Here is a 24,684-nt window from a genome sequence, read left to right on the forward strand (position 1 = left end):
CACACACACACACACACACACACACACACACACACACACACACACACTAGTGTTCAGCCCGCCCCACCGGCCCAATGTTAACAGCTTAATCAATCTGGATAACAAGAGTGAAGCTGGGGCAGAGGGAAAGTGAATGTAGTTCTCTGGCTCGCAGTCCAACTCAAGAACGCTAATTAAAACCTCCATTTTATAATCAATTGCTTATTATAATGCAAATGCTGCATAATGCCCCCCCCCTTCGGTTGTTGTTTGTCGAAGCAGCATTATTCATGGTGAGCCTGGGCACAGTTTTGGAGCACCATTGTCAACACGAAATGTGCTGTCAAGACTAATGATTCCAATTCAAAAGATTTACGTGTTGAAAATAATGGAGGATGGCATAATACAACCAACCAGCACATTGTATCTCAACGGAGTAAATACATAATTTGGTGCTGTTACACATGAGATGATGTTTAAACTAATTCATTCCCTTCTTAATAGATACAAAATCTAATTTGGCGAATGTTGTGTAGTTAAACTAGTTAAACTTAAAAGCCTAACCTTAAAAGAACTATCAATTTCTTTCTTTTTTTAATAACTGGAGTGGGGGTTTCTTTTTTGTGTGTGTTAGCGCATTGTCAGTCAATTAGGTACCCAACTAACATCCGTCTCAGTTATAGTTCTACTCAAGCGGAGGCCATTAGCACACAGACAACTAAGGCTGTTGTTGCACTAGATTGCAAGCCGGGTCAATTAGGTCTGCTCTTGCATGAGAGAAGTTAATCATTGGCTTCTCGGACAGCACGCGTATACACATTCTCACATTCCATTAAAAGCAGCATGTGGTGCACGGAGCAATGGCGAGACGTTTGAAGCATTCAAACAAACCACACTCCTGTGTGTGATTACGTTTGAGTTATCCATAATAACTAGTCCAAGTCAAAATTGTATTCTTACTAGCAGGTCAGAATATCGACAACTTTGAGTGTACTCGTAAATTTAGGATATCTTTAAATCCTTAAAAAGTATAAGTGGCCATTTTGACAATTAATACCGAGAGAGATATCCGTCATCTCATTCTTGCTATCCAAAAGAACATTTCAGATATCCACAATTACATTTCCCTTATCAATATATTCAAAATGACATCATGGATGTCTGGAATGTTTCTTTTTTTTCATTTTGGATACATGAAATCAAAATCATGACCGTTAATAATTGGATTGTAGATATCTGAAATGAGAATTTCTTGTCCTGGTTATATTGCAGATACGCAGAATGTTCATTCTAGATACCGAAAGGGCAATTGTGGATATCTGAAATTGAAAGCCCAATAATACACATCAATGGCGAAAGTAGCGTCACTTTTCACAGGAAGAATGACGTTGTGGATATATGTCGAGGAAGGATTGAATTTACAGATATCTGTGATAAATTCTAGTCTAGAATTTAAAAAGCCATTGAAACAGCTTTCCACAACATTTATATATCATTACACGACAATAGCCAAGGACTCTCAAAAGGTTCCTCTTCCTGTTAATACCGATCAGAACTAAAAATATCTGCTTTAAGCTCACGGCCGGGTGAAAATCTTATGCTGCAGAAGCAGAAAAAATAAATAAAAGAACGAGTGCGACTTACTCTGATCATGAGGACAGCCTTGCGAATGTCGCGGATGCCATCGTATACCAGACGGGACGCGTCGATGAACTCGTTCTCATCCACGGGTAGGGAGGGGTTTGCGCTCAAGGCCTCCACTGCAGACTCCACTTGCTCCGTGAACCGTGGCATGACTGACGGAGGAGAGATGAAGGATGGGAGGGGGGGGTGGAAGAAGGGGGAAAAGAAAAACATTGATGAAGATTCACTCCAAAAAAAAAAAAACATGAAGAAAGGTCAATGACCAGTAAAGTAAGCACGGCATTAAAGAACAGCCAGCTAACGCATACACCGAGTGAGGGACGGCACGCGTTATACCTCGGCTCAGCTTCCTCACTAGTTCATATCGATGCCATTCGGCCTGAGGTTGAAGGCTCTCAAAAGCTACTTGACATAAACTGAGAAAATCATTTCTGAAATTATAATAAATGATCCTCTCAAAGATACTAGTAAGGCCAGTGAAGATAGCGGCCTCTAAATGCTTAATTAAAAAGTGCAGTTATTACGTTCAGCTTTTGACAGATGGAATTGTGCACTGTGGGTCGGCTTACTTCCTGCCTTCTTGGGTTGCATGAGAAATAAGGAACAAAGTGCCCGGGGGAATATATATATATATATATATATATATATATATCTATATATATATCCCAGATTTGGCATAATAGAGTTTTTCCCCAAATAGAAAAGGTTAGGTTTCACAAAGCTCTCCCAGTAGGCATGTGCTCTGCCCCATCGACGATATAATAACAGCTCCAGAGGGCTCTCCAGCAACATCTGCTTTAATACTATTTTAAATTCAGTATTAAGGATTCAGCTGAGCCTTCGTGGGAGAGGCATGGATGCCAGGATGCAGATGTGGAGGCAGAGAGCAGCAGGAGGAGGGAAAGAGAAAAATAAAATAATAAACGAGCTTTGGGTTCTGTGCTTGCAGAGCGTTTGTGACCTGCAGGCTTTCTGTGTGGAAAGTGATGTTAAAATTGAAAAATCTGGCAGCACTTTGATTGTTACAGTCACAGCGATCGTTTCCCCTCAACCTATTACTGATGAGTCTTTCAAATCTTTCACATTCAAAAGACAAAAGAAGCAGCCAAAATGTCTTTCATGAACTCCAGGGCTGCAGCTTCCTTTTAGTTGCATCTTTATTTCTCTCAGTGGCGCAATCCCACCAAACCCACCACAATGTGTATTTAAACAGAAGCCTGGAGACACCATGCGATTGATTTTTTACTGCTTTCAACATTTTCTACTCAGTCAGCCATCTAATTAAGACAAATATTGCCGTTTTTATCATTATTATTATAGTGTGTGGTATAATACAGTCATACTTTGGATTAGTCAATGTAATTAACTTTTTGCAACTTGGATTCTTAACAAATGAACAAGGCATTTAACATCAGACATTTAAATACAATTACCAGTTACTTTTTCTTTTTAATTAAAAAGGAAAGGATATTTTTACTTTGACTTAGAAAAGCTTTCAAACCAGTGAAACTACATCCTATTTTGATGAGTTTCTTAAACTTGACCCCAAGTAAACCTCTGAAGACTCTCGCCTGGTTACTGGTGCACAGATATCTGCCTGTATGCGTCACACCGTTGACGGTGCGCGTCAGTGCAGAAATTCGACATTAAAGAGCGACTCTGTTGAGTTTGAATCTGAATTCCATCACTTTTTTTTTGTGTGTAGACGACATGAGAAAATGTGACAGAAAGTCTCACGACTGTCTTCTTTGTCTCCAGAGCTCAGCCACAGAAAAACATCAGACTTAAGCTACAGCCTGCATATCAGGATCTTTTAATGGGGCTCACCCTCAAGAGGGCCCAGCCGTTTCCAAAATCTGACAACCAACAAATCCTTCTGCCGACTTGTTAGCTTGCTAGTGATGGAAGCTAACACAGATACTGGCTGATAATGAGCTAGCACAGAATATGGACAAAAACAACGTCTTTGATATAGCTTGGGTTAAGATATTCGGGGGGGGGGGGCTACTGAGCGGTGCCGACTGTGCAGATCAGTAGTGTCAGTCGAGTCGGATCTCACAATGCAGCGTATGAATACAAGTAAGGCTGTAACAGAAAAAAATGCACTTCCTGGAACAATTCTAGGAGGCATCTGAATAATGTTTTGCTTTTTTTTAATAACTACCAATAACATTCAAACTTCAAACAGCATCCACAGGAAAGACAAAAAAGCTCTTTAAGAGCAGACTTCTGAGAAATAACTGAGTCGACAGATCTGGGTGTGGCTTTGGCTGAAACACTACACACTGCATCCGGCGTAGAGTGGACACAGAGCCACCCACACTCATCCCACAACGTGTTCCGCTAATTTGACACATGCTGAATTCATAATGAAGAGTCTAAAATTAGCAAAATGCTCACCACGCCCTCTCCTCACTGACATAGATGGGAATGATTGACCCTCTTTCTCATCGCGCTGGTTTCATATACTCTATATAGTTGCATTGCTATAAAGCATAGCGTCTCCCTTTAGAATGCACCCGGAAGCTTTTCTCGTGCATGTGCAGAATTAAAGCAATAAAAAGAACTCTGGCAGAACATGCTAAAATAATTCAAAAGCTGGAGAAGAAATCCAGGTGTGCCCAAGTCTGAGTTATGAAGTTTGTAATCGTCTTCATACACAGAGTCAAATCATTTAAGTGTATGTAAATGGTTTTTGGCCTCGTTACATAACTCAGTTTCTGTGTTACCTGTGTTAGTGAGGAGCTTGGTGGCCTCCAAGACCTTCTCGGTGTAGATTCCAGGTTCATAATTGTCCATTTCGCAAGTGACCACATGGACGACTCTGGCGGCGCGGCCTCGAATTGCGCCAGCAGTGCGATCCAAACCGTCGACATCTTTCTCCTGCAGAGCGATGACGCACTTATTCACATCCTCCAGGATATGGTTCTCTGGGGGACATAACAACAATGCAACAGTTAGCAGTGTATAATTTAGCATTACGCAAACACTTGAATCCAAACCGGCCTGGATGCAGAGTGGTTAGCGAGGAAGTTAAAACTGTGTTTGGATTTGTTCTCGCCCAAGATTTGCTTTTAATCAAAGATGGAACATGTTTGCACTAGCAATAACTGAGAAAATGCCGTTAGTCAGGAAATCCTCAGCCTTCAGTCTGTGTTTGCATAGTCCTCAAATTAAGAGGGCCACTGGGAGGCTCAAGTGTAGGATGGGGAGGGCGGAAGACAAATTCTCAGACTGCTTATTGATGTGGAGCCTGTAAAATGCAAATGTCCGCTATGTAAATTACAGTCTGTCCTTGGCTGGAGGTGAGAGAAGTCACTCTGCTTAATGCTTAACGAGAACGCTTTGAGGGTATCCCCGACAAAACCATTTGTGCGCTTTAACACACGTGACAGGATGTCAATTTCAGACGGAGTGCTTCCGACGCTTCAGTGCTTTCCTCTGCGGAGCCCAATCAGCCCCCGTTTGTATGGCTCTCATCAGAAAGGACTAATACCACAGATAAGTGCCGACTGCAAATCCATCTTAAAGCCCAACCCATCCTCCGCTGTCAGGTTTCACATTTAAAATACATTTGAAAGAATTTCTAAAGCATCAGTGATCAAGTACAACTCACCAGACACGCAGAGGAAGTCATCAATGGATGTGATGTCATCGACGGCGTCGGTGAGGACGCGGACCTGCTTCTCCCACTGCTCCTTGAACAGATCCATATTGTCCTGGGCCACCTTACTGTTGGGCTTGGCAGCGAGGGCTAACGCTGCATTAATCACCTGTAATCACCCAATTACAGCCATTAAAGCTCCATTACGACACAGCCCTCAGCCACAACATTAGCACAGGTTGATTGTGCCAAGGCCCCCCCCACCACCACCACCCACTGTCCCACCTCAATGTTGGGACTGCAGCATGAAGCCAATTCATTCGAAGGAATGATTATAGACGCCGAGTGTTTTTTGAAGGATTGAATGAAATGAAACTAAGAGCTGCTTGTTTTGGGGGGGACGCAACATCTGTGGATTTCAAAGCTCAGGATGAATGGGAGTCATTAGGGGAGATTAAAAAGCAGCAGTGGCAGCAGAGTGGAGGGAGCTGGTAACACTCAGGGGAACAGATGAGAGACGGACGGTTAAAATGGTGAGGATGACGAAAAGATGGGCTCAATTGATGCTTTTATTCTTACTCTACACAATTTGTCCCTCTATATCCACTATAGTGTATGCACAATGTCCTGTAATTTAATTCACATGAATGTAAATAGAAAGAGAGATAGTTATTTCCTCTTTATGAGGGAAAGGGGGGTAAACAGGTTGCACAGAGGCAATTTACGACGTGGAATTCAATTCCAGGTAGCGTTACATTTGGCGTGGTTGTATGTTCCAACCCACGACAAAAACTAGGTGGGACACCTGTGGGGGGCGTGCCCTTGTCGCTACCCTGAGGCCCGTTTGTGACCATCACCCATATTCTAGTATTGTTAAAAAGAATACATTGTTGGACGAAAGACCCACACACAGATTTATGTCCAGTTCACTGCACCACCTTTCTAGCACAAATGCAGAACACTGAAAGAAGTTAGCTGACGGTGTATTCATACCACCCTGAGACCAAAGCTGGAGAAGCATATCCTAATCTGGTCATAAAAACACTTAAGTGTAAGTAAGTATGCCTAAACAGTTTGAGTCCTAATAGACAATGTGGAAGCCTCCCAAAGAGGTGCACAATCAATGAGGCGGGTGGAATTTGGGGGGCAAAACAGCCACGTACCTGGGGGCAAAGAGCTTCCAGTTGAGATGCTGCCATGCGGACCAGCTTCACTCCCTCTTCATTGTTGGAGATGGAGCATGCCAGGTTGGCCACCTAAACGAAAAACACACACACGTCTCTTTGTTAGCCAAAGACAAGGACTTTATTTAGAGAGAAACAAAGACAGCATATTTAATCTTAGAGAAGAATCCCAAACCCAGGCTACCAGCATGCATTGAGCTATCAGAAATGGAGCAGCTCTGCAGTACAACCGATCCCTGTGGACTACAAACCCAAAGCTTGAGGATTAATTCATAAAGCTGCAAAATGGCACGATATGATAGCACGGAGAGAATAGTACATTTCTCCAAATGTGAATGCACGTTGCAGCTGGAGACTCAAAGAGCATGGCTATTTAGTGACTTAATCACTAACAGATTGACATCACGCTCCTGAATCAGAGAGGAAAATACTTTCAAGAAAAAAATAAAAATAAATGTAGTGAGAACCGGAGTGCTGAGCTAAGAAAGTCTTCCTTCCGGACGCACACACTGATGTTTTGCGAGTATATTTTCTTGTACCGGCCAACGAATCATGCTCTCGTACAAACATTTCTAAATATTCTAGCATCTTCCCCGAGTAACATTATGCATCTACTCATATTCAGAAAAATGTAGGTCAGAGACTTTGAATATTCCCATTTGTTGGTAGGGATATGCTGGCAACAATGCTGAAGCAGAATGCCTGGGATGTGAGGAACAATGCCAAAGCGGGATAATCCTACAGACAGAAAATGTGCTGAACCACAATCAACTAAAAAGGTAAAAATAAACTCTTGATTGCACTGCAGCAGGAACAAGGGCTGAAAAGTTTAGTTGTTTTTTTTAACAACCTGGGTCTTATTTGCGTAGTTTCAGTGACGAATCCGTCACATTTGAGTCATTTACTGAGATCTGGGTCATGCAGCAACATAAGCAGTGAGACTATTGCACGGGTTGTAAACAAAACCGCAGTTTTAACAGAACATAAAACTGAGTGCAACAGAACCGTCAGTTATGTAATGTCTAAATGCATTTAGACATTACATGGGTTCACAAAAAAAAAAGCTGAAAGTTGCGTTTGATCAAATGAATGTCTATAATGCACAGCTTGGGTATTAATTTGAATAGGTTTAATGAGCTTTATTCTGAACATGCGTGATCTTCTGACTGCTGGCGTTGGCCCTAATGAACCCTACTGGGGTCTGAGATCCCCAGATAGAGAGATAAAATGATATTATTATGGAATAGAAATGTGGGCCAAAGCTATGGAAATAATAAGGAGGGAAAAATTAAATTGGCAGTGGAATACACGGCTGGGTGCGAGAGGGGCGGTGTGGGTGAGCGTGAAGAACCCTCGCCTCCTCCTCAGTCTCTCCGGTTCTACAAGAAGATGCCCGCCCCTCCGAATTTCTGAAGCAATTTTGCTGATGAGAAGCACTTATTCCACCGCGCTGGTGAAGCACTGAAACATTGATATAAACATCCTACATCACTATGCAAACGCATGCGGGGGACCACAGGGAGGGACTCCAGCAACACGAGAGGGAGGTTATATAAAGACCAACGGGCACTTTATTTTCACTTTTCATGATCTTACACATGCGCCACGATGCTGGTGGTAAAAGCAGCCGTTTTCCCGCATAAAGAGACTGCGGAGGAAGACCCCCCCCCCCCCCCCGAAGTCAAGTAATGCATTCCCACTCGCCGTCCTGTAGTCGTGCTATTCTTTAAGTGTTGGGGGAGTCGGAGTTTACCAAATATCTAAATGCACACACACACACAATAACAGCTTTATTAGGCTACAAAGTTATGAAAACCTATTTTCTTTCATTCAATGACAACGACTTGAAATGGGTACGGACGAGTGATTCAATTATGCTGTCTCGGCAGATCCACGAAGGAAGGAGGATCCTATAAACTCTCCCCCTATGGCTTTATCACACCGTTTTGTTTTTACCACACCATCTCCTTAACGACCATTCAGCACACACTGCCTTCTTAGAAATGCTATGTGTGCGACGATGGATATTGAATATTGTGTTTATGGATATTAGACTCAAAAAGATGAGATGACAAACACGTTTACCGCTACCATCTCATTATACAATAAAAAGCAGGCTCAATGAATCACGGCGTGTCACGGATATTATGATGGATAATACGCATCCTTCTTCATGAAGCAAATTTGAAAAATGCAGACAGAACGCTCGGGGATGTAAAGCCGAACGGAGGCTAGATACACAATCGTAAATGTAGTAGAGGAGAGAGGACAATATGCAATGTCATCATTGTATTGAATAAAGTCAGAGGTAAACATCTGGAGCTGCATGTCCTTTTTTAGTCGCTCTCGATATATAAAAAGGTTGGAAACTTAAAGAAGTTGAGTCATGTTTAAAAACGGACAGGGATTCAGTTTACCCCAATATATATTTGTTATGAATGCATTAGACTTGGACATTATCTATCAAATAAGTAAAGAAATGTAAACACATCTTATGAAATTCGGGCCATTCTGGCAATTTCCACCGCTGATTCCACATTCCCATTGGAGGCACATCTCTGCATCTGGACTTGTCATGTAGCAAATCTCTGACTTATGGCGGCTTTTCACTCAAAGCTCATAATCAAAACAGAATGTGCACTCAGAAGAACCATCAACGTACCTAAATAATGTAAACCAATCCCATCTAATGTCACTACCATCCCTTCGCCTGGTTGAAAGGCTCAAAGAAGGCGCGCGCAAGAGAGAGAGAGAGAGAGAGAGAGAGAGAGAGAGAGAGAGAGAGAGAGCTGAGCACCCAGGCAACAGGACTAAGCTCGGTCTATTTTCCACTAAAACACTAAACCGTCGGATTTTGCGACAAATGGCAATACGAACATTTATTGCCATCGTTTCCTTTCAAATGAGAGTACATTTGAACACAGACTGATAACATTACAAACTAGAAAGGTGCACTCAGTGGAGTGTAGATCTCTGCCAGGTGTGTCTGCAACAACGCCTGCTGTATTGTGCGATTGAATGAAATCACTCACGGACGCGTGCACACGTGACCGATCGCATGATAGGAGATAATAACAGAGTGAATAAATTAGAAAAACGCAATGTGGAAGATTTTACGGCAGACTCCAAAGAGCAAAGGGCTACGGTGTCTTGTCAGGTCTAATCTTCAATTAATTAAGTTAGAGATGAAGTGAACTTTGTCCTCGTACATTACAGGCTGTTGTCTGAAGCAGCATTTGACACTTCTAGTAAATGAAACCCATGAAGTAAAACATCTAATTATGCATTATAACGCGATATAAAAAGCATGACGTTCTGACAAACAAGGGGAGAGGAGCTGCTTAAAGAGGCCTATGGATACATGTGGGTCAGTAGTAATGTAGCTTTCAAACAAACGTGTGTGAACTAATGGACCATTTGCCTTCAGGCAGCCTTCACATACACAACTCATGATGTCATGCAAACAGAGCTGTGGCTCCTGCTGTTGCTGAGGGACATTTTACATTTAGAACATATTCATTCCTTATGTGACGAACAACCAAACCCGTTTGCTACTCCTCGCTCTGGACATCGCAACTCTTCATTTACATCTATAGAGTTTGGCAAGAAGGATCTCTTCCAGAGCAACGTAGAGTACCCGTTTGATTCCCGCTTTGATGCATTTGAAGGGAAATGTCAATCACTTCAGTGAGAGGTAAAGAGCTACTTTGACTTATTTATTGCTAAGACGACTGCATTAATGATGGCTTGCTCTACGGGAATGTTCGTGCTTGACTGTGTACTTTGGCAATTATATCAGCTAAAAGCTAGACGTTAATCTAAAATGATAAAACATTAGCTGCTCCTTAAAACATCGCAATTCTGAGCCGCAACAAAAGGGCATTATAGCATCCATCTCCTGCATATTTACATATTATGATCCAGGTAATTAGCACTACTCTATTAAGTTACTCAAAGAGGTGGTGAACTTGAAATGTGTTGCTGAAACCCTAAAACAGGATTTGTATTTCCGAAAAAGCACGCATTTGTCCGTTTGCTGATGACATAATCACTACATTTAAGCCCCGCTGACGCACCTTTGCCTCCATTTCCTGCCTCAAGAACGACTCGCAGCATGTGCTCATGTCTCTACGCTGCTTTTGGAAGTCACTTAGCATCTGAACATACTGTGAGAAACCTGTTTCACTGTTTTAAAGACTCTGGCGGTTTCACGGTATATCACAGTTCTTTCTTCTTTTTGCATGACTGGGCCTTTATATGGGTTTATGGGGTCTTATTCTACACTCAGGAGTACATAGAATATTATGACAAATGTATGTACTGGAGGCTTTACTATAGGGTTTGCTTGGTCCCACAAAATCACACAATATCCAAAATTAAAAATAAATATGTAACCAGTAACCACCATTCCTGATTTATGTGTGACAAAAGGTAGTTTTGCTGATGGATATTTCTGTAAGAATTAGACCAAGCTCGTCGTTTAGATAGTGACAACTATTGCAGTGCATCTTTCCTTCAGTTTGTTGACATCTAATTGGTTTATTGAGGACAGTTTGCTTGTTCTATGACAGTTCAGCTAAAAAAAAAAACACATTTAAGCAGATTGCCACCACACAACTCGAGCACATCCAGCTGTGCTAAATAGATGACAAAAAAAAAAAATGGATTTTCAATTTAACGCCATTTATACTTAACGAGTAATTTCTAATCTTCTTAGTGTATCCCATCTGAGTGTTAGAAGCAGATAAAAGCCACAGTGCCTCAGCATTAGGGGAGTCCACCAATGTCAGACTTTAATGCCACTTCTGACACTGGGGCCTTCAGGGTCTACTCCCGAGAGTGGTCCCCTTTTCCCTCCGATGCTTCAGCGGTTTCCACAGCGAACGCTTATACTTGCCAATCGATCCAGCTACACTCGTGGTCATCTGCCCATGGGAGGAAGTCACTTTCAAATGTCAGCATATCATGCTCTGACTCGGGCATTCACCAAATTGAAGGAAATACCACTACTGAGGATCGCTCAGGTTTCTGTCAGCTTGCTACCCATCAAAGTCCAACATGTGGCCGCCTTCCTCTGTTAAGACATGAGACCGACCACAGGGAGGGGTAAGAAGCAGGATGCATTAGGTCCCTTTTAAAAGGTATTTATCTCCGTAGGTACCAAGCACACGTGTGGAGTTGTCCAATAAGGAATAGTACATCAATCTGCTGTGGCAAGGACAACATTTTCCCAGGTGGGTATTTCATTCCTTTGGTTCTGCTTGAAAATGTGAGGCTGTGGCTGTGACCACACAGCAATGTTTGGCTTGTCTGCTCACTGTAGCATCAGATTAGAACCAGCATCACCTTACATTTACTAAAGGTGTGTGTTTGAGAGGGAGTGTGTGTGTGGAAATAACAGAGTGAAAGACAAAGACAGCAACCAGAAAAAATAACTTCAATGTTTACATCTTTGTTTTCATTAGGGGGGGGGGGGGGAGAGAAAGATCCCAGATTGCTGTTTTCTGAGGCGCTGTGATCCGTAAGTTGCATCACAAGGGAATCTCTGTGAACAACCCCACAGAGAGAGAACAGAGAAGCTGGAGGATGTTTACTACAAGCTAAGCTAAAATGTCCATAACTGGTGGGATGGAAAAGGAAAAAAAATTAAAAAAATAAATAAATAAAAAATAGGAATGTTCTGTATTTGGGTCACACTTGGTTTTCGACTCGGAAGGCATTCAAAATCCTACATTACCTCGATCAGCTTGTTGGCGTGCTCGCGGAACACCTGGGCATATTCCTTGACTTCCTTCTCGTTGCCATTCTTGGCCGCTTCGATCAGGACCAGGAGGGGGACGTTGGTCTCCAGGAAAGAGTCGGAGACATGGTCCATGACAGCTTTACGCAGCTGTGAGGTAAGACATGAAAAAAAAAAAAAAGGGAAAGGGACTATTAACATAATGCATCCCCCTGGTGCATGAATATTTATAAACACACATATACACGTAACCTTACCCATCTGGTGCACGCGGCCATAAATAACAGTGAGCAACACCAACTGACTTCAATTGATTGCCGTTGGCTGAGTACTTTAAAAAGAGGAGTGATGTTTGTTTGCCACACTTGTTCACATAAGAGCGCCGGCTTTGCCGTGACTATAAATACGGTCGGGTAACTTGATCATCCACGTTCTGCCGCCACCAATCGGGATGATTGAAAAGAAAGAAAAAAAAAGGAAGAAATACCTGTCTGCGGAGGTCTCTGGTCTTCTTGGTCATCCTGTCGATGGCAGTGTTCAGAGCATCACTCCTGTCCTTCCTTCCAGCCTGAAACATGAACAATGAGACAGGAAGTAGTGATGAGCATGGGGCAGTGACAACAACATTGCAACATATTTGTTGTGGATGCTTATCTCTCTCTCACACACACACACACACACACACACACACACACACACACGATTAAATTTACAGGAACAATTCTGCACACATGACGTAGCTTCAAAAATCAGTTTAAAGAATGTTTGTGGTTTTAAGTCATGCACATTCGTTTCATCTTTTGTGGGTGCTGTTTTTTTGTTTAGCTTTTTGTTTTTTGGAATATTAGTAGTTAGACAACCAAATAATGTTATTTTTAAAAGAACTGCAATTTGTGGCCATTTTTGTGTTGTTTTTGCAAAGAGTTGCTGTCAGATGTAAAAGGTGCCGGAGAGAATAAATTAGTTTGTGTGTGTGTGTGTGTGTGTGTGTATATGTGTATATGTGTATATATACACATTGTCGTGCATCTAGTGTTCAGCAGATACCCATCGTGATGCATCCGTGATCCTTTTATTCGTTGCGGTAGAGCAGCTGTCAAAAGCGCCACATTGCCCTTTGTTGGAACTCTGGAATATTTTCCTGAATGGTTGCACTGTTAGTGAACCATGGAGCACACAAACAAACAGCGGCCAACCGTTTCAATTAACACACACACACACACACACACATCAGTAAAAGCCACAGCTGCTTTGGGTTAAAAAGCAGCTGATTTGCATCTATATCAGTGCTATAATTCATGGGCACCACACCCTTTTAATTGCTGCTGTGGCAAACTGCATTTCAAATTTGAATTTGTATTCATGCGGGGATCAAAAGAGGCGATCCGATTCCCATTCAAGCCTTCCTGTCACCACAGCTCTCTGGACAGAACACTGTACAATTTACTACAGTACACCAACTAAGTCAACCTGTGAGGCAGGCTCTGGTTTCTTAATGAGATAGACACGAGCTCTGAGATTCCTTTATTCTAATAACAGATTCTTATTCTAGGTTTGTTTTGGTGTTTTTCTTTTTTAATACATTTCTAATCCACTGTTGCCAAAACTATTTTCTGATGTAAGAAGCCATTTGTATAGCTGAATAACACTTGTGTTTTTTGGGGCTTAATAGGCCAACGTCAGTACGAATTGTTGAAAATACTGTTGAGATTGTTATCGGGAGTTAATCATAGGCACACAGATATTTCAGCAAAAGTCATCATGCGTGTGGAGCCTCTGTGTAACACAATGACGCATGTCCCTGTGTTATGAGTGGAGCCCAGTTCCACTAATAAAGATAGTTTTAAAATATCCTCACTGCCAGATGAACTGGCCAAAGAGATGAATCGGTCCTCTGGCAGAAACCCTGGAGACACTATCGGTCTATTCTTTGTTCACAAATAATAAAAGCAGCTGTAAAAAGGTTAATCCCCATGAGCAATAATAATGTAAAGTAACACTGGAAACACAATACTAATCTCTTCACCACAGGAGCATTTTGCTCATACTCAATGAGAAACGTGTGTTGATTAAAAGGTTACAATTTACTACACATGGACAACACTGTTGGCAGTAGTCACACAGTTTAACATCATGCAGCAGTCAAAGCCCCAACGACAGAGCAGAGGCATGTTCCGGCACATTCTGCAAAGATGGAAAATCCAAAAGTTTCAGGAAGGATGGAGAGAGAGAAAAAGAGAGCGAGAGAAAGACAGACAGACAGAGAGAGAGAAAGACAGACAGACAGACAGAGAGAGAAAGACAGAGACAAAGAGAGACAGAGAGAAATGAAAGAGCAAGAGAGACAGAGAGAGAGAAAGAGAGGGGGAAATGAAAGAGCGGGTGAGAGATGGACAGATGGACAGACACTGGAGAATAATAAAATTAGAGCTAAATTAGATGAACAGCAAAGGGCAACAGAGAAAAGGCAAAGAAGCAGCAGGACTCTGGGCTCAAATCAACTGCGACATAGCACCATGCATGGTGGTGGCATTGACCTGCCCCATCCCCCACTGCCCTTTGCCCACCGGGGGGTTGTGTACATAGTTAGGGGGCCGGGAGCTCCCCCCGGCACTAATCCCTTGCGATTTTGTGCTGGTTGGATGCAGGGCTGTGGTCGGGGTTTAGTCGGCTCTGCCCCTACTCACTCTCTCAATCCTCTTTTATTCACGCCTAGCCTATATTTCATTTCCACGCCAGAGGGTTCTGAAGCACTTCTTCAGGTGCTTATTATGGAGTCGGTTTCTCTGCGGCATCTTTTTATGATACTCAAGTGAGTCTCTATCCATCTCCTTCAGGACAGATTTAGGAACATTCCTTTCCTGCAAAACCACTGGATTGTGGAAATATTCAATGGAAACAAAGTCTGCTTCAAGTGGAAAACGATCCCCGGAGTTCTGGGACGTTGTTCTGCGATACTTCAGCACGTTCACGAACATCTTGAATCACAAATGGGAAGCCAGTACACATCGAATGGAGGGGAATACTCCTCACATTCTGCAGAGATGAAGTCTACCACAATAAACATGGAGAACGACAGCAGACTGCTGGTCAAGTGACCTGGAAAGTCAGTCAGAGGCGTTGTTTTTGTCTTAAGACGTGAGAATTATGAAATGAAATTATTTAGGAAGTAAAAATGTAGCAACATCATTTCCAAGTTATCCAAACAAATACGGATTTGAAGTACAGAAAACTTGTTTCGGTTAGTCGTTCAGTATTCAGTACTGCCAAAGAAGACAGTGGTGATGTAGTTTTTCTGTTTCCATTAAGGACAATGTATTGCCTGTAACAGGTGCATCAAGAGTTAAAGTACCCAAGTACCAGATAGCAGTACTTCATCTTGTCTTTTGTATCTAGTCTTCGGCTGCAGCCAATAGAGTTCATTGAAATTACCCTCACACCCGTCTCCACCCACATTAAATAATTAAGGAAAAGTCAGCATTTTCATGCACTGAAGCACAGATACCTCCTTCTGTTTGGCACTCTAGCTGGTGCTGAAATATGTCCTTTCAAAACACAACTCAATTTAATTTGCCAAATCTATAAAAAAAAAAAAAAAAAGTATTGAGTCATGTCTATTGCATGCTAAAAGCTAGCTTAATTTAGCTTCAGAGCAGCTGGCCATACATCACATGCCTCTGCTCAGGATATGTAAATTATGAATATGTGCCAGACATCACATATGTCAGCATCGCTATAGCACACTGGCTCCTGCACAGAGATAAGGGAGTGCAGCCCGTCTCTGCTCACCCATGCACATGTTGTCTGGAGCCACATGTTACGAACTATATTGAGCTTGGTGTATTTTACACACCATGTTTGGTGCACGTTTCCGGCATGCAATCCATACACGGCGCATTCAGAACAGCAGTGAGGCGAGGCGGAGATTTACAGCCGTGTTTAATTTCAACAGCAAGCTGCCGCAACACGTTCAAGATATCAATATTCTGATGGTGACGAGCCAGTGGGAGGGAAGCGGGGATGCAAAGAGGGAGGTGGAGGAAGACCGAGGTGCACAAGCAGTGCGTATGAGGCAGAGAGCAAGTGACTGAGCAAGAGAGAGCGAGAGGGGTGTTTGCGAGTGTGGGAGAGAGAAAAAGAGAGAGAGAAACAGTAGTGATGATCGACGCCAGGCTGCCACCACTCTGTAGCAGTGAGTGGCTGCAACAAAAAGCACAGAATAACATCCCCGGCTCCATGCTCGGCTTTTTTCTCTCCCTGCGCCTCAGCTAGCAGACGAGGGGCTCCGCTCACACAGCTCTGCAGAGGCTATGCCGAGACTGAGCCGGCGTCGGAAGCAGGATCTCTGGCTGCCATCAACAAGTTAGGGTTGGAAGACCGCGGCCGCGAAAAAAACAGGGGTGGGGGGGGCGCTTGATCTCCAATTAACCAGCTGAGCTGACATCATTGCGGTGGAAGGGAAACAAAAGGGTAAAAAAAAGAAAAAGAGGAAGGGAAGGAGGGGGGGTTCTGTTCACCGGAGTCGCTCTGGATGCAACTGATCAACTTAAAAAAAAAAATTATATAAATATTTATTTCAAGGATTTCGTAGGATGAAGGAAAAGATTCGACCCTTTCTTTGAGCGTGGATTTTAAAGAAAGGACTGTGAACAGAATCACAGGAATAAACATCATCTCGGGACATGGAATTTCATATTTTGTTTCATCTGGGTGGGCTCAGAATTGCTTTATTTCCAAAGAGGCTGATTCCTTTTGTGCTTACTCAAAAGGGTTTTTTCCCTTTGGATTTTTCTTCCATCTGGTTGCTCCAAGAGTCTGCGGAAAAGGACAGTTGAATGCAGCCTCCGATGTGCACAAAAGAATGGGTAAGTTAGTCTCTTTATACGGTGGGTCGGGACATGAATAGGAGATACAAGTAAGAGGGAGGCTGAGGACTAAAAGCTCTTCAGCCTCGTCCATTTACTGCAGTTGCCCTTTATTTTTCCCTCTTCGCCGTCATACTAGTTGAGATATCTATATCCATTTTAAATACCATTTGTGTTGTATGGCAGACCTCTTAAGTGATGAAGATGACTCAAGAAAAAGAATTCAAAAGGGCATCTGCATATTTGAGCTGGTGAAACGAGGGGGGGGGGGGGGGAACATACGCAATAAATGATGAACGACAGAAATCAGGAGAAAAATACTCATTGAAGACGAAATGTGAACAGAAAAGGCTGTATATAAATAGCAAGGACGTCGAAACAAAGTCCAGCTCTGGCATGTAATTGATCTTTAAATGCCAAACTAAATGGCATCTCCATTAAAGCGAAGCTCAAAGAAATCCTGCTTACGTACAGTGAAAGTTAAAGTCAATGTAAAATATCCAAACTGCGGTGTGAGAGCACCCTGGAAAAGCACAATCGTCACCATGAATTAGTAATAAGTGCTCTGCAGAGATAAGCTTTCGCGCCCCGCAGTTCATTTTGTTATCTTTGAACCCACCCAGGTTTCCATTCAAGGTGGCCATTGGTGGGACCTGCACCAGCGGCTCTGTGTCTGAGTGTGATCAGCATGCTCCTGGTGTGCCTGCTGCCTCCTGCATCGTGCACAACCTGCCCTCAAAAATGCCGCTGTGAGGACCTGCAGTTCTACTGCGACACCCAGGGGCTTCAGGCGCCCCCAGACGCTGTGGACAAGGGGGCCCTGGGGTTATCGCTGCGCCACAACAGCATCACCGAGCTCAGCCCCGATCAGTTCTACGGCTTCAGCCAGCTTACCTGGCTACATCTAGACCACAACCAGATCACGACGGTACAAGAGGACGCCTTTCAAGGCCTCTACAAGCTGAAGGACCTCAACCTGAGCTCCAATCGTATCACCAAGTTGCCCAACACAACCTTCATCCACCTCATCAACCTCCAGATACTAGACCTGTCCTTCAATCAGATGACTGCGCTGGAACCAGAACTGTTTCATGGACTGAGAAAGCTCCAGATACTCCACCTGCGCTCCAATTTGCTTCGCACAACACCTGTGCGTGCATTCTGGGACTGCCGCAGCCTGGAATATTTAGGCCTGAGCAGCAACCGCCTGCGCAGTCTGGCCCGGAATGGATTTGCGGGGCTCATTAAGCTTAAAGAGCTCCACTTGGAACACAATCAGCTGACCAAGATCAACTTGGCCCATTTCCCTCGCCTTGTTGCCCTCCAGTTTCTCTATCTGCAGTGGAATAAAATCAGCAACTTGACGTGCGGCATGGAGTGGACCTGGACCACTTTAGAGAAGCTGGACCTCACGGGAAATGAAATCCGTGTCCTGACATCTGATGTGTTTCAAACGCTGCCAAATTTAAAGATCTTGCTGCTGGATAACAACAAACTCAGCAGTCTGGACCCCCAGGTCATGGATATGTGGCAGTCCCTGGGTACTATTGGGCTGTCCAGCAACTATTGGGAATGTACCAAAAGGATTTGCTCTCTGGCCACGTGGCTAAGCACCTTTAAGGGAAGGTGGGAACATTCCATTCTCTGCCACAGTCCTGAGTATGCCCAAGGGGAGGAGATACTCGATGCCGTTTATGGATTCCAGCTTTGCCAGAATTTTTCAGCGCCAGTTGTTCAGACCATTAGCACGACCACAGACGCTACCATCGCTGCAGAATTCACAAGCTCCTTGTTTGGAATTATGCAGCCAACCCCCACGCAGGACTATGCAGAGGATTTTGGGAGCTTTACCACAGTCACCACCACCACAACGACGACGACGACGACGACGACTCGACGCACCGCTCAAGCGACTACCGCTACGTTGGAGGAGGTGGCTGTGACGGAGGACTCCTCTGCAATGGACAACACTGTAATGACTCATAGGGTCATCATCGGAACTATGGCCCTTCTATTTTCATTCTTTTTCATAATTTTCATTGTGTATATCTCACGGAAGTGCTGCCCGCCCACCCTGCGCCGGATACGCCACTGTTCAGCTATTCAGAAGCGCAGACAACTGAGGACCCAGCAGCGGCAGCCTATGGCAGACCTAGCTACACAGGTACCCTACAATGAGTACGAGCCCAGCCATGAGGAAGGGGCCCTCGTGATCATAAACGGCTATGGGCAGTGCAAGTGTCAGCAACTGCCTTACAAAGAGTGTGAAGTATGAACTCTTATTTATTCCTAGAGCATATGGTTTGCCATTTGACCATTTCAGATGATACAGGGTTTGCTTTTTTTTTTAATTTTTTTCCAGTTTATGTAAAAAAAAAGAAAAAAAAAGAAAGCATAATTTCTACAAGTGAGATTTGACAATATGTGAGAAATGTTGAATGCTACAATGACAGAGGTTGGACATGACAGTTTAGGGGTGATGTAGAGATAGTCACAAATTTATTTTTCTATGAATGCGAGGTTGTTCATATCAGGCAGGGGCAATCATTTTAAACGAGAAAATTGTAAACTGAGATTTGTCTCCACGTTGTCTCTATATTCTGCAGCACAGAGAAAATACTTCGCCAAATGGCCCTCTGCTAAAGGGATATATTAAGTGGAGAAATGTGATTTATGTCTTATTTCTTTTAAAAAGTAAGTATTTGAAATCATGTTTCTAACTGCACCACGGGCACTATAAAGCAATCACTCAATCACTGGGGCAAACTATTGGACCAATTATCAGAATGTTCTTTGTTTTACAGTTTCATTATGTTGAGAGAACTACTATACATTAAAGACCACCAAGACCAAAATCTAATTATGTTATGTTAAAATAGAAATAAAAATCCTCTCTTGAGGAAAGAAAAGCCCCGAAATTAGATTCCGTCTACACACATTTTAATACATTAAACAATTCAGTCAATTCGGCACGTCTATAATCTGCTATCAGATCAAAGGCTTCAGTGTTTCCTGTTTAAACAATTAATTTGGGTGGCCCACCCCCCCAAAAAAATAACAGCTAAAAAGGGATTATTTTGCTTAAATTTATTCCAAAATCCATTGTGTGTGTAAATGCAACTACAAGAGTGTACTGATTGAGAAGACTGCCGGAGTGGTGAATTTATGTTCAATTATATATAAAATGACCTCTTTAAAATCAGACGTTAGCTCGTAAATGAAATTATGTTTTGCAGCTTGTTGGTATGTTGGAGCTCCCGCCCACACAAGGGCCAACCACCACAAATAAATCCTCAACCTGTGGGACCCACTAAGCATCTTTCCTCTGTGGTCAATCTCCAATATATATCCTACACGGCTGAGCAAGATACACGGATGTCTTCCTCATCTTGGACATCGAGAACATAAGGATTTGACCTTTAAATGTACATTGATTCTCTAGCCCCCCCCCCCCCCCAAACACCGTGACCATATTATTTACAGCTTAACCTAGGAAGTACAGTTGGGTGATTTGCTATTATCCTAGGATCAATACACAGACCTACTAGTGTGAGGTGTGAGGGTAGCGAGTGGAAGGGTAATGACCAGCGCAAATGCCAGATAGAGGAGCGTTTTATTCTGAAAATAAAACCTTTCCCCAGCAGCCAAGGCTCTTTACTGCTCACACACTAATCAGGACTGACAGGCTCAAGATTGAACCAATTAAGGCCAGGCAAAAATAATCTAATATTCTGTCACCCACACCAGTGATCCAGCAACATTAGGCTTGTTCAGCCACTCAAAAATAGTTCTCGTAGAACCCCCCCCCCCCCCGTACTACATAGAAACATCGTTGAACCTTTTACTTTAGGACAGTCCTCTTGTTAGGGACACTGGGTTGTCATTTACTGTATTAAAGAAAAGGGGGGGGGGGGGTTTGCATTGAATAATGCATATGATAACAGTTCCTTGGTTAGCAGTCACAAGTGTCAAGTTAAATTGCGGTCAATAGCCTGAAAGCAAATGGAGATCCACTGATAAGCAAACAGCGAGCCAGGGTCAGGACACATTGGTATGCAGGGGAGAGGATGAGCATTAGCATCAGACTAAAGCTGCTGCCGCAGCTCCGCACTTCTTTGTGTTCAGTTTGGTGGTGGGGGCAGGGTGAAAGACAGGGACTGAGAGGAACCGATGGGAGCAATGTCCTGGATTATTAGCAAAAAGGTGGTTAAGAATGAAACGATGCATACCGACAGACAGCACCGTGGGCATTAAATGCACTTTGATCACACAGCAACTACTATGTCATTACAAGTAACGCAACTACCCAATGTTTGACCAGTACAACAAGAACAATTCCTAACAATTGAAATGAAAATATGGCATTTTCTTGAATTATCTCCCCAATAAATTAGCATTTTTTAATTAACATTTCAATTTTTTTGGTATGTTTAACCAAAATCAGTGATTACTACATTAGAATGCTTCTGACCGCACAGCACCAGGAAACGAGTTATGTGGCTTTGACCAATGAGGACGCAGTATGTTGGCTGGTGCTCCCTGGAGGTAGCGAGGAGGTGCCATTTGTGGCTTCAATGCTCGTGTAAATGCCTCTGTGCACATGATCATAAGATGTACAACTTCTGAGAGAAAGCGTTTGTGTTACACTTCACATCTGAATAGAAGACATTGCATACACTGGTAGTACTGATCTCCAAAGTCAAGCAGCTCCACTTTGTTTCTAATTTTTGTTTTCTGCCAGCTTCGCACTGCTTTTACTACTGCCCTTCTAATCTGTCTTGCATGTTCAAAAGTCGATTGAGTTGAATATTTGTTCATGTCATTCAGCAAACATTATGAAGAGACCTCTTTTTTTGTTTTTTTGATAACACCAAGAATGGAGATGTGTGTGGAATTCCTATAAAGTCCATTTGACATTTCACTGTTTAAGACTGCGGTTGTACCAAGTGACTGAAAAATCCACAGAATTTGTAGAAATATGCATCCCTTTGCACTCTGGCTCTTTGTAAACTGTTTCTGTTTCCTCTTGTCACCTCTAGCCCTGGTCCCCACCCTGCCTAAAAATAAAAAAAGAAGAAAAACAAGTGAACCAATCCCCTCTCTCTTACCCAACCTCTTTGTGCAAAATGAATGCTTTTTCTCTTCCCATTTTCCTTTTGTATTGTAATATGTACAATTTCATATCTGTATAGTGGATAAGATGTGCCAAACTGAAAAAACAAAAACAAAAAAAAAAAAAAACATTTCCCCCTCAAAACATATATTTTTTAAATAAAATGGTTATAATTTAAAGAATGTTTGCTAACTGGTGGATGCTCACAGCTTGCTTTGGTCTTTCATTACAGAATGGTTTAGTGTAGCAATCCTAAAGCAAACCAAACCCTCGACGACGTTGATATATGCGCCGGTGTTTCGTCAAACGGCGCGTGTTCATTCCGTCAATGCGTCTCAGCATAACAATCAGCTCATCTACTTTACAAGTCGATGAGATACAAATTGTAATTACGCCGTTGTTTCTGGGATTCACAATGGGAAGCAGCTGCATTAAGGCAGAGTGCTGCAGTGTGTTTACAGCTGAATGTGAAGAATGCTGTTTACAGTTATGTCTGCCGGAGGAAGTGGTCAAAGAGGATTCAATAGAAGGCTTCAAACATTGATTGTTTTAATTACCAAATACTCTCCTAATTATTTTTCTTAATTAATTGCTCCATTGTTTAGTCTACAAAGTGTCAACATATGGCGACACATGCACATCACAAGTTTAAAGAGCCCACGGTAACGTCTTAAGGTTGCTAGTTCTGTTCAAACCTCGAGTGTATTGAATTTATAATATTGAAAAGAGAAAGGCGTTGAATCTACGCATTTGAGAACATGGAAGCCGCACTTCTTTTGCTGGATGAATGACTATATTGACCAATCGATTAACCGACTACCCATATCAGCACTACTTCAATAGTTAAGTTTGTCATGCAATGAAAAAGCAAAATACTCCCTTCAGATAAGATGTGAGATTATGAAATGAGTCCTATTAGTCATCAGGGTGTTTGCTGACAGGGGTCAGTTAATGCTCCAGTGAAGTACATGTTCTCTGGTGTATTGAAATGTGGCAATACAGAGCCGTTTATATATAAAAGATTAACGATGATAACCAAGCCTGTATTTCCACCCTTGTATAAGCTTTGGGACGAATGTCAAAGTAAGATCTACGTTTCTAAGCTGTTACGTTTCTACGTTAAAAAAAAAAAAAAAAACCTTGTGGAGATAACATTAGCAGAGTACGTTAACTTAACTAGCGTAAGCACTTCTATGCTACGCTAGCTACTGATCGCCAGTGATCTGTACTTAAGCTTCTATCTTTATCTTGTCTCTGCTGAATCCGTTTGACATCCTGAATATATCCTTCAGACATATTGTAAACCTTTCAGTCCGCTTCTCTCTGGAATCACTTTGTCCTTTTTCTTATGGGATCATATATTGACGATTGCGGGGATTTTTGACAATTGTTTTTCTGGAATTAAGATGTTAAATAAATATCCTCTAGAATCTGCTCCCTACTGTGGATTTGGAGTTGTTTCTGGTGGAGCGGCGTGTCCTCCCGCTGAGCATTTATAATCAGCACGAGTGATTTTCTAAATCTCTAATTACAAACTGGTTTTAGTCTCTTCTACGTGGATCAGAGACCTCGTATCTCAGTTCTCTGTAGCCCGGCTCACCAAACCTTTCCTCTGTGCTCCATGGGAGTTAACATTATGGATATGATTGTGATAATAAAGATAATACTGTTAAACTGAACATGATGCTGTGATATTGGTGCATCAAGCAGACAGACTTTTAAAAGTGAGAGGTCTGAATAGGGAAGAATTTGTCAATAAATTGATTTTTTTAAATGTTTAAACACCGCTTTATGAATGTTTATTCATGCAACTTTAACGGCATAGTTTGTAAAAAGTAACCATTACTTATTCCTAGAAATCCAAAACAAATTTAAAATGACCAAGTCATCAATGCTGGCATTTCATTGGTGTGCTGTGACACTACTCCCACCAACCCCACAGGCTGTCGGTGACCACGACACAATTGGCCGATGTGAAAATAAAAGCACAATGTTGTATTAAGAAATATCACACTGCAATATTTTGTTTACCCTCCTTTAGGATGCTATAAATATAGAAAGCTATGAAAGTTGTGATTCAGCCAATATTTTTTATTGCACAGTCATTCTTATGGCAAACATTGTTTTCATAAGACAGGCTTCACAAATTTTTATTTTTAATACGCATCTATATAACGTTTTATAGAATTATATCAGACCAGGAGAGGCATAATAATATTTTATGACTAATCAGACGAGGAAATCTCCAAATAGCTTTTCCAGTTCATCAGAAAGTTCACATAACAATCCTAATGTCCTCCACAGAAAGACAGCAGACTCCATTAAAGGCAGTTTCCGGTAGATGACTTAACTGACGTGTGTGCTTCATTTGAAGGAAATGTACTGTACATGAAGAAGTTTGAAGTTTCTAAAGATGCAAACACTGTGAGGAATATAGGCTGACACGGCCATCCAACTGTAAGAACCACTTCAATTCTACCTGCTCTCTTTTGATGAGGCATAAAGCAAGCTTCAGTAACTAACCTGCAGAGAGTACCAAGGTGGGGTGGGTGGGT

At 42.4% G+C, this 24,684-nt stretch overlaps 2 protein-coding genes across 3 annotated transcripts in view; one reads left to right on the plus strand and one right to left on the minus strand.

The window, feature by feature from the left end:
* The window catches only part of ctnna1 (catenin (cadherin-associated protein), alpha 1), a 70,052-nt gene that overhangs the window by 20,737 nt on the left and 24,631 nt on the right, over positions 1–24,684 (minus strand). For both annotated transcript variants that reach the window (XM_031858122.1, XM_031858120.1), the window contains exons 8-13: positions 12,639–12,719; positions 12,149–12,301; positions 6,391–6,483; positions 5,240–5,396; positions 4,353–4,553; positions 1,624–1,775 (exon numbers count right to left, since the gene is read on the minus strand). In XM_031858122.1, coding sequence (XP_031713982.1) covers positions 1,624–1,775; positions 4,353–4,553; positions 5,240–5,396; positions 6,391–6,483; positions 12,149–12,301; positions 12,639–12,719 — 837 coding nt within the window. The remainder of the gene's footprint in view (positions 1–1,623; positions 1,776–4,352; positions 4,554–5,239; positions 5,397–6,390; positions 6,484–12,148; positions 12,302–12,638; positions 12,720–24,684) is intronic.
* Positions 16,228–22,273, plus strand: lrrtm2 (leucine rich repeat transmembrane neuronal 2). The gene is made up of 2 exons (XM_031858123.1): positions 16,228–17,016; positions 17,640–22,273. Exons 1-2 carry the CDS (start codon positions 17,013–17,015, stop codon positions 19,289–19,291), a joined length of 1,656 nt encoding a protein of 551 aa, XP_031713983.1. The 5' UTR covers positions 16,228–17,012; the 3' UTR covers positions 19,292–22,273.

This window comes from Anarrhichthys ocellatus, unplaced genomic scaffold (genome assembly GCF_004355925.1).
Source record: "Anarrhichthys ocellatus isolate YVR2014 unplaced genomic scaffold, GSC_Weel_1.0 scaffold19, whole genome shotgun sequence".
In the NCBI taxonomy this organism is placed as follows: domain Eukaryota; kingdom Metazoa; phylum Chordata; class Actinopteri; order Perciformes; family Anarhichadidae; genus Anarrhichthys; species Anarrhichthys ocellatus.